A 9,178-nucleotide genomic window follows, 5' to 3' on the forward strand; every position below is an offset into this window, starting at 1 on the left:
GTATCTAAATGTATGAGACAACAACAAACAAAAAACATACCATTAAGAGCCGTGCTTGCACAGGTTCTGCGCGATCCTCTTCACTAATATCCTCTGCGTCTCAATCGAGCTCAAACTGATAAGCACAATAGACGACCCCATTGTTTACAATACAACCGGAGCACATGCCGCTGAGCTGAGGGGTGGGACGGTTAGACTCGCACTAGAGCCGGTTTAGCCAATCACAACACACTGGGCCAGCTAATCAATCAGAGCCCATCGTGTATTTCTGAGGGAGGGGCTTCATAAAAGCAGCAAATGATCAGCACGTTCAGAGGAGAAGGGACAGAGCGGTGTGGAATAAAGGTAAATTATGTGAAAAATAATGCGTTTTTTAACAAACGAAGCATTAACACATGTTAGACTGCACCCCATAAACACAATCAAGCCTAGAAAAAAAAAGTCAACCACCCCTTTAAAAGTATTGAAAAAAAAATCTTACAGACCCAACATTTTTGAAAGGTACTGTAAATGACAGAACGGTAGTTACATGATGGATAGAAGATACCATATAGCAAATACATAATAATATGCTCAACTAAATATCAGCAGTATTTGTAAAATTGAAATCTGAAGGTAACATTGTTGAGGATTCTGTTGTGGTGCACACCTGAATCCATCTCCAACATGTGTACATCAGGGAACCTGACGACAAGAGGACAGGCTAAGTTACGGATCTCTGCGTTTTGTGGAGCAGACTCTTCCTGTAGCCGTCGCCTGAATGATTTTTGTGCTAGGCTGTAAGATGGTGGAGGATTGGATGCATACAGCTGAGGGGGAGGGGCCACAGCAGCAGGAAGTATGCAGGAGAACCTAAAATAAAACAGGAAGCAGCATTAAATGACAAAAAGTTCACAAAACTGCTTTCATGGCAAGGAGTTCATGGTCAAATCCAGACCTCTTCAACAAGGTGCCTGCTGCTGCCTCCTGCTCTGTGTTGGAGAGAATCACTGAACGAAGTGGCGAAACCGTGGACACGCATGTCTGCTGAGCCCTAATACAGCTGTCTCTGCCGACCCAAGACCAGCGGGAGTGCTGGGGTGCGGGGAAGGTTGGTGGAGGGCGTCCCTCATAAACAGAGCAGGTCTTGATCAGGTCAGAACCGTACATCACAGAGCGTGAGGACCGCCGCTCATTGGCATGAAATAAACTAGCCAGACGCTCTTTCAGCTGCCTGTTTCTTTCCTCGCTTGACTCCTAAATAGACACAAAGATAAGGTTTAGAGTTCACAACTATTTAATGAACTTCATCAATTCCTTCAACGTCTTTCAAAATCACCTACCTGCGTTGAGGCGTTTGTTGCGCGTTTAGCATTTGTTTCCATGTCTGTGGTAGCTGGAGTGCCTGTGGTGCTTGCTTTAATGGAAACAGGCGGAAACACAGAAACTTAAGTTTAAGTTAACTAAGACAGCAGCAGAACATCACATACTTAGGTTAGTGGTTCTCAACCAGTGGGCAAAAGATAGCTTAGAATTATTAAAAAATAATACTAAATATGCTTAAAAAATTAGATATAGCAAAGGGGGAAAAAAGCAAGATGACTGGCATCATATTTCTTATTTTACTTCTCTAACCAACTGTCATTTTTATTTAAGAAACAGAGTTCCCACGGAAGAACTAGAAATAAAAAAATTTAATAAAATAAAACTTTGAAAAGTTATGACAATTTCTATAATAAATATAAAATTTTGACTAGCTAAGCTAAGCTCTAAAAAATTTAATCCGGTACAAATAGAGAAATGTCTAATAGTAAAAAAAAAAAAAAAAAAAATTATTTAAACTAATTTTTATTGGAAATTAAGCCTGTAAACCCTGAAGAATATACTGTCCTTGAATCTTTTGAAATTAAATTATTATTAATATATTAAATTATTTTCATATATTGCAACTCCTAGTTTCTATGATTTAAAAAAAAAATTGATTGAAAACAAGCAGGTACTGGTAGCAGCAACATCTTAGCCTACATGGGGTCCTTTAAAAAATTAAGGTGGAGAACCACTGATTTAGGTGATGGTCGATCACTAATGAAAATAATCAGGACAGAGCAGGTACTTACCTTGCGGTGGCATGGAGGTGGCAGGGGGCGGCGTGCCTGAGGAGTTCTGGACGGGCACAGCCTGGGGTATGGTAGGCATCACCATGGGCGGCCCCTGTGGCCTGAGAAGAGGCTGTCCAGGGGCTGACACAATTTGCAAGATGTTGCCTAAAGCAGGCACATAAATGTATGAGCGTCACGTTAAGCTATGCAATGAGGATTGACTAAACACACATAAAATCAGCTGACACAAGTGACTGGATATGGAAGTGCAATGAGACAGAGAGAGGATGAATATGGGCTGGACATTACCGAGTGTACCTTGGAGCTGCAGGGGCTGGCCGGTGGTGAGCTGTCGCAGCTGACTTGGAGACAAGGTGAACTTGTTGCCCTGGAACTGCAGGGTCACAGGGGTCTCTGGCTGGGCAATACGACCCTGCCCAACCAACTGAGCAACCTTCACTACATCTCCACCTTCAGTAGAAAACAACTCATGTTAAATGATAGTGCAAAGTGGCTGACATTTTATCTCTGAGAAAGAAAGAACATTTTAGTTAGTTTCGGGGTGAGCACGGAAAGGGACATGCACAACCAAAATGACACTTTTTCCTCAAACAAAACCTTACAAAAAAACCTGAAACAAACAAAATGAATCCAGACTGATTCGCTTAGCAGAGCAAAACAAAGTGGGAGAAAATATTTGTTTGTTTAAAAGGTCTTCCATGTAACGATGGTTACATGTGACATGGGGAGTAGGCCCACAAGCTTGACGCTCTTTACACCCACAGATGGGCAACAAAATAAACAGCTCTGAAGAAAAGCTGCACTGAAAAGATAGGGAGGCAAAACCGTATTATAAAGCTTCTGGATCATCCTTCAGCTGTACTGCATGAAAAACAAAGAGATTAATCATTAAAATGCAGAAAAACAGAATATGTCAAAAAAGAAGATGTGAATAAACTGGAGGCAGCGGATGCAGTCCGGAGAAAGATCTGGAGGGTTCATGCTTGTTTGTGAAGGGTGAGGAGAGAAACCACCATAGGTCATCTGCTGAAGATTTTCTGCACTTCAAATCAGACTGGAAATACACCAGATTTATGGTGTCGATATGGTTGAATTTTAGTTGAATATCACCATTAGTTTCTTTGGTGGAACTCTGTATGCCTGTTTGCCCACTTCAGCAGAGCCATACCGTAGTCTCTGATCTTCACTGAGGACGTTTACTGCTGTGCTTGGGGGCATGATAAGAAGGAAACAGGTGCACAAGGGAGAGGGCACAAAGGAGAGGGCCTATTTGCAGTGGGTGATGACGAGGCCACTTACTAGGCAAGCGTGCCTGGGCCTGGGAGCTGAGCACCAGCCTCTGGGGTACCAAACTGTGCTGGAGGGGGTGGGCGGCAGGGGCATGGGGGGCCACGGCAGACATAGTGGTGACCCCTGTCACACCCACAGCCAGAGGGGTGGAAGGGGGGTTAGGGGTGGCTCCTGTTAAGAGTGATCCTGATGAGCTGCTGATTGCGGAGGCTAAAAAGGAAAAAGAGTCAACAGTATGAATGGACCAATCAGGGCGAGTATAATGGGGTTGGAGGATTAATTTTTTTAAATCCTCTAAATAAAAAGTTATTTGGGACATACAATATTACAATGTGTTACAAAACTCACAGCTACAGTGCCAGGGCATTGCTATGTGATTGCTTGAAGTCACCATGAAATTTTAACTGACAATTCTTATCTATTTATTTAATGGAAAATTGCTGTTTATTGAAACAATTCAATAATCACAGCAATTAACAAATGACAACAATCCAATCAATTCCCAAATGTCAAAATCAAGACCCACCCTACATTTGAAATTGCATCGCAATTTCCATTTAATGTCGACTTTAAAGAAATAGTTCACCCAAAAATGAAAATTATGGGGTTCGGGATTTCAGTGAACCCTAAGATATATTTAAATTATATTATTTTTACTTGCTAAAGGGCAGCGTTCAAACAGATTTATGAAATGTATTATTTGAAATGGAAGTTTTGTATTAGTTACAATAAGTCCGGCGTCTCAATTGAAACCCAAACATTCAATCAAATTTTTGTAAAAGCACCGCTAATGTTTACCCTTGTTTTACCCCGTTGTCTGTCTGTATCTGCGTATTCTGGCAAGTCTTCCAATTTTGTCTCACACTTCTGTAACCAAATTTCTTTTCCAATGTAACGCATCAACCACTGTCCCACACCGGGTAAACACCCTCTGGCTCAGCCTGTTACACTAGCCATGACCCCAACTCTCGCTACAGGTTTAGTTAGAAAGAGATCTGAGCTGACCACTCTAAATGTGTTTGATGGTGCCTGGGAGGCTCAATGTTTACACCTTTGGGAGAGATAAACCCATTAATGGCATGCTTATAGTAGTTAATGTACAATAAACTGACTTAAGATAATGTATTACAGATGTCACCTTTTAGTAAGAAGGCAGAAAAAAAAACACACACAAAAAAGAATTGACGTGAGCATATTTTTAGGAAAGAAACACAACATCTACACAAAAAAGCAACTACAAAAATATCATACCATTTCACAAAAACTTGCAGATTGTGAAACAGTTCTGGGTCTAAGTGTGGGAACATGTTTGTGTAAGATACACAAGAAGGGGTCTTACCCTGTGCAGAAGTGCTTGTGGTAAGAGGTGATTTGCCTCTGGGCTGTGTGCTTGGAGCTGCAGTAGCATGGTTGGCAGTGGTGGTGGGGGCAGTAGTCACAGCAGTGACACGGGGGGCTTGAGTGGTGCTGCTAGTCATGGGGACCAGATGACCCTCTGGTTTAGTCCCATACTGCACCGGCAGAAACAACCTGAAATTACAAATATGCCACAGTCAGAATCAATTCATATGGCCAAATCCTGTTGTACATGTCCACATTATAATGAAATAAATAAAAACAACAAAATGTAAAATAATTAATAAAAATTACACCAATGATTTTATAATAAATTTTCTCTTTCATAATGAGGTGATACACTAACGTTCAGCATGAAAAAAATAGCATTTAATGTTTGCATTTGTATTTAATAGAAAAACAACTGTAACATATTGTTGGGCGATGTCAACAAAATTGGCATCGGACGATGTCTACAGTGAAACATCGCAATGGACGATGACATCGGCAGCGTGGGGGGTGGGGGGGTGCCGTTGGAGTAAGGGGGTATGCCCGAAGCGTCAATCATTATAAGGCATGGAAAACAAATAACTATTCCTAACACCGTGTCTTCACCAGACACGAGCGGCACGGTGCGACAAAATACTATAGAACCACTGATCTATAATAGAGATTCATTATATATAGATCAGTCTATAGAACTCATTATAATCAGTGATGCTGACTACACTGGATGTGGCGCGGCGCGACACGACACCCGACAGTAAACTGCCGCTGCGTTCTATTTATGACGTGCTGACACAAATTTCAAATGATTTTCAATGGTCGCTTTGTCGTGTCCAGTGTAGACAGACTTTAGCTGATGCGGTGCGGCGCGTCCGGTGTAGACACGGTGTAACGGTTGCCTGTTACATTACAGTACATACAATTTCACTTACCACATAAACAGAGTAAGGAGAGATGAGTGAGGACGATGGCGAATGCTTTACAGATCCTCAGCACCACTGACAAACATATAATCTTGTAAAATGTGTGGTAAGTACTGCTGCTCCATAGTATAAACGGAGTACGTGTGATCGCGAATCTCGAAAGTGAAAGTGAAGCTAAAAAGCGATTCAAAAGTGCATTCAAAAGCGCAGTTTCAATGCCAGGTATAATAACGGCTCCCTGATGCCCGAAATATATATGTAGTATAATTACCCAATGATATAACTGTGAAAGAAAATATTGAAATATATATTTTCCTCTCATCTCGTATTTATTCCCTTTAGGGGTTCCGTATACATGTCATTTTCTTTGATGTCTATCAGCCATCGGCGATGGGCGATGCCATCGTCTATCGGCCCAATCCTATTGTAACATGTTTTTTCATTCAACAAGAATGCATTATTCTGAAGGAAGTGACCATTTTTGGTGTAAAAACAGCAGCACCAACATCAGTATTTTCAGTGTACTATTAATTGGTTTGTCTCATTTAAAAATATTATGTCCCGTTAATACAATTACAGAAATCAGTATGACTATGATAGGTAAGTGTTCAGAGCTGATAGGTCTGCACAGATGGACACCTCATAGGTTTGATCTTGCATGGTCTGGGTCTGGCTGGTGGGTCGTGTGCACTGTAGATCTCTTCGATCAGCTGTTTGGTCATTCTGAGTTTTGGCAGAGCCTCCTCAGTCTCATAACGGGTAAATTTGCCCTCATTACTGATCAAGACAAACAGTGACATATCTACAGTCTGGAAAATAAAAATAAAATGGCCTATCAGTCAACAAATTTTTTTCTTCTATATTCCACATTCCAAGCGTTTATTTCTCTTCCTTACCTTCCACTGGTCCCGCTGCAGGGCTGTGAGCAGTAATGATGGGGTGTTGTACTGCAGTGGCTGACATATATAAGAGTTGTGTGTGTCTCTGGGCTGGATCAGGTCTGGATGGTTGCAGATCTTCTGCAGATGCATAAGAACCTCCAGGACTCTGACAAAATGTCCTGTCTTCAGTGCTTCCTGTGCACTAGAGGGCAGTAGAAAAGCAGAGTACCACTCAAAACAGATGAACTGCAAAAGAACTGGTTGGGGGGGGGGTCTAATGCTATTTCATGCATTCTGAGTTATTTACACTGTTAAAGAGTTGGATTCTCATGCTAAAAAGGCCAGGTTTCAAAAAACGAGTTAGACGTATTATGGAGTATTTCTGTGCCACATACACTCCTTCAGGGTTCGTGTAAGTTTCTGAAAGTTTTTTTTCCGAGTAAGGCCCTTCATAATGTCTTGAAGGGCGGAATTCCTTGTACTGGCACTTCTCCTGGAAGAGAGCGCGCAGAGATCAACCACAGTGAGAGCAAGGGCATCATCAATGTGCTTCATTTGGGTTACGGAAGTCATAGGCAGCGCTGCACAGAACTTGCTCGAAAAGAATGTCTTCAAAGAAGTGTGTTTTTGGTTGTGAGGGAAAGATAACCTTGTTTTGCATCCCAAAGAACCCAGCATTAAAGGGAACAGTGGATGAAGTTTGTTTTTCCGGGGCAGCAACGGAGTTTCACACGTGTGTTTGTTTGTTACCTTCATTTCGGTGATGAATGTTTTATAAACAAGGCCCAGTTCGATGCTGGATTTGAACATCGTTTGATACTGAAAGATGGAGAGGTCCCAGCGATAAAAGATCCCGGTCATGAGCTGGAACCGCAGACGGTAAGTAAAACCGCATCAAATTTCTGTGTTTTGTTGGCAATCGGTGCATAAGTGCATATAATGTAAACAACTTTCTTTTCTAAATTTGATCAAAACTAAAAACTCTTCGGAGATATGAAGGATGCAATACTACTATATAGGTACTCAAGTTTAACATGAGATTGGCAGAAACTGTGTGTGTTATGTCCCCTTTAAGATTGTGTTTGGCTGAGCATGTTTTGTGCTGACCTGGGCTGGATGAGGATGTCCTCATACATGCTCTTTTGCCTCTTGGACAGACGGCACTTGAGAATGTGCTCATACTTCTTAGGCGTTTGCTTCTCCACGTCTCTCTTGGAACGGCGCAGGATGAAGGGCTGAATCACCTACAGCAAAGAGGAAGAAAACAAAACTATGATTTTGGTGCTCGGGCAAGGTGGTTAACTAAAAGTGCAACATTCTGTGGTGAAAGTCACCAGAAACACCTTCCAGCAAGCCTCACCCTGTGCAGTCTGATGACCAGTTTGTGGCAGTAGTCCTGGTTCTGATCAGTGCCAGGTTTGATGGGGAAGTTGAGGTATGGGTGAGTGATTCCAGGCAGGAGGAAGTGGATCATGGTCCATAACTCTTTCAGAGTGTTCTGCAGAGGTGTGTTGATTAAGAGGATCCTCTGCTGACTGTTGAGAAGATGCAGAGTCATATTTAACAGCAATTACAATACATTAAAGGGGTCATATAATGCGATTTCAATTTTTCCTTTCTCTAGTATTTTTGAAACTTGCATACAGTATAGTGTTATTGTAAACAAAACTAATACCATTAAAGATTAAGAATATAAAAAGCAAATTCAAAACATTAATAAATAATATAATAGTATACAAATAATACAAAAACAACCCTGTTACAGAACTCTGATAGAGTAGGAATGCACTGATATTAAGCTCATATCAACTAATAAATGGTTGATATTAAATTTTGATACTATTTTGTCTAAATAAAATGCTAAAAACAAAAAATCAATCATTTTAAATACTGTAAGTAAAGATTAACTTCAATGGTATTAATATTTTGTGCATCCCTAGTGAACAGCTGTTGTAAAAGATAAATCTACAAAATCTACTGTGAATAGAATTCATGCAAAAATGTAGAAAACATGATACCAACAGATACTGTATACGGCCCGTCTGCATTAATTTTGTGGCCTACGTCATGCTGAAGATTAATGTATTTTTTTTCATAAAAAAAAAAAGTAGCGCAAATTTTAGGCAGTGAGACTATGTTTGCGTCATTTAAATGCAATTGATATTCCTGACACTTTGCATTGTATAATTGGCAGATGGTCCTCTTAGTAGCATGAAAAACAAACTCTTATTCAAAAATATGTTCCCATTACAATGAATGGAGCTGTCATCACGTCAATGAGCTCACTGAGTTTTGCACTCTTGCGAAACCTCCCCTAATTTTTTTGGTCTGTGCAAAACTCAATAAGCGCTGAGCAGTACATAGATATTGAGCGGATTCAGACTAAAAGTTAATGTAGTAATATTAGCTGTAGTACTACTATTACTACTACTAACTTTGTATAGCGACCCTGGGTATAAAAATGTGCCATATAAAGAAAACATAAATGATGTATCAATTTATGTAATATACATTTTAGGCCTAATCAATTGTTAAACATTAAAATATAAAGATAATATTAGCCTATATTTAATGATGCTCAACATATCTGCTCATTAATCAATTTTTTTATATATATATATTTTTTTTTTTTTTTTTTTTTTTT

General features: G+C 40.4%; 1 protein-coding gene across 1 annotated transcript in view; it reads right to left on the minus strand.

The window, feature by feature from the left end:
* Nucleotides 1–9,178, minus strand: part of LOC107753127 (E1A-binding protein p400-like) — a 63,546-nt gene that overhangs the window by 28,399 nt on the left and 25,969 nt on the right. The window contains exons 19-27 of the mRNA XM_016569251.1: nt 7,895–8,069; nt 7,642–7,778; nt 6,550–6,736; nt 6,293–6,462; nt 4,729–4,919; nt 3,399–3,599; nt 2,388–2,549; nt 2,093–2,243; nt 1,385–1,392 (exon numbers count right to left, since the gene is read on the minus strand). Coding sequence (XP_016424737.1) covers nt 1,385–1,392; nt 2,093–2,243; nt 2,388–2,549; nt 3,399–3,599; nt 4,729–4,919; nt 6,293–6,462; nt 6,550–6,736; nt 7,642–7,778; nt 7,895–8,069 — 1,382 coding nt within the window. The remainder of the gene's footprint in view (nt 1–1,384; nt 1,393–2,092; nt 2,244–2,387; nt 2,550–3,398; nt 3,600–4,728; nt 4,920–6,292; nt 6,463–6,549; nt 6,737–7,641; nt 7,779–7,894; nt 8,070–9,178) is intronic.

The sequence above is a fragment of the Sinocyclocheilus rhinocerous genome, unplaced genomic scaffold, assembly GCF_001515625.1.
Source record: "Sinocyclocheilus rhinocerous isolate Xijiao unplaced genomic scaffold, SAMN03320098_v1.1 scaffold20, whole genome shotgun sequence".
NCBI lineage: Eukaryota > Metazoa > Chordata > Actinopteri > Cypriniformes > Cyprinidae > Sinocyclocheilus > Sinocyclocheilus rhinocerous.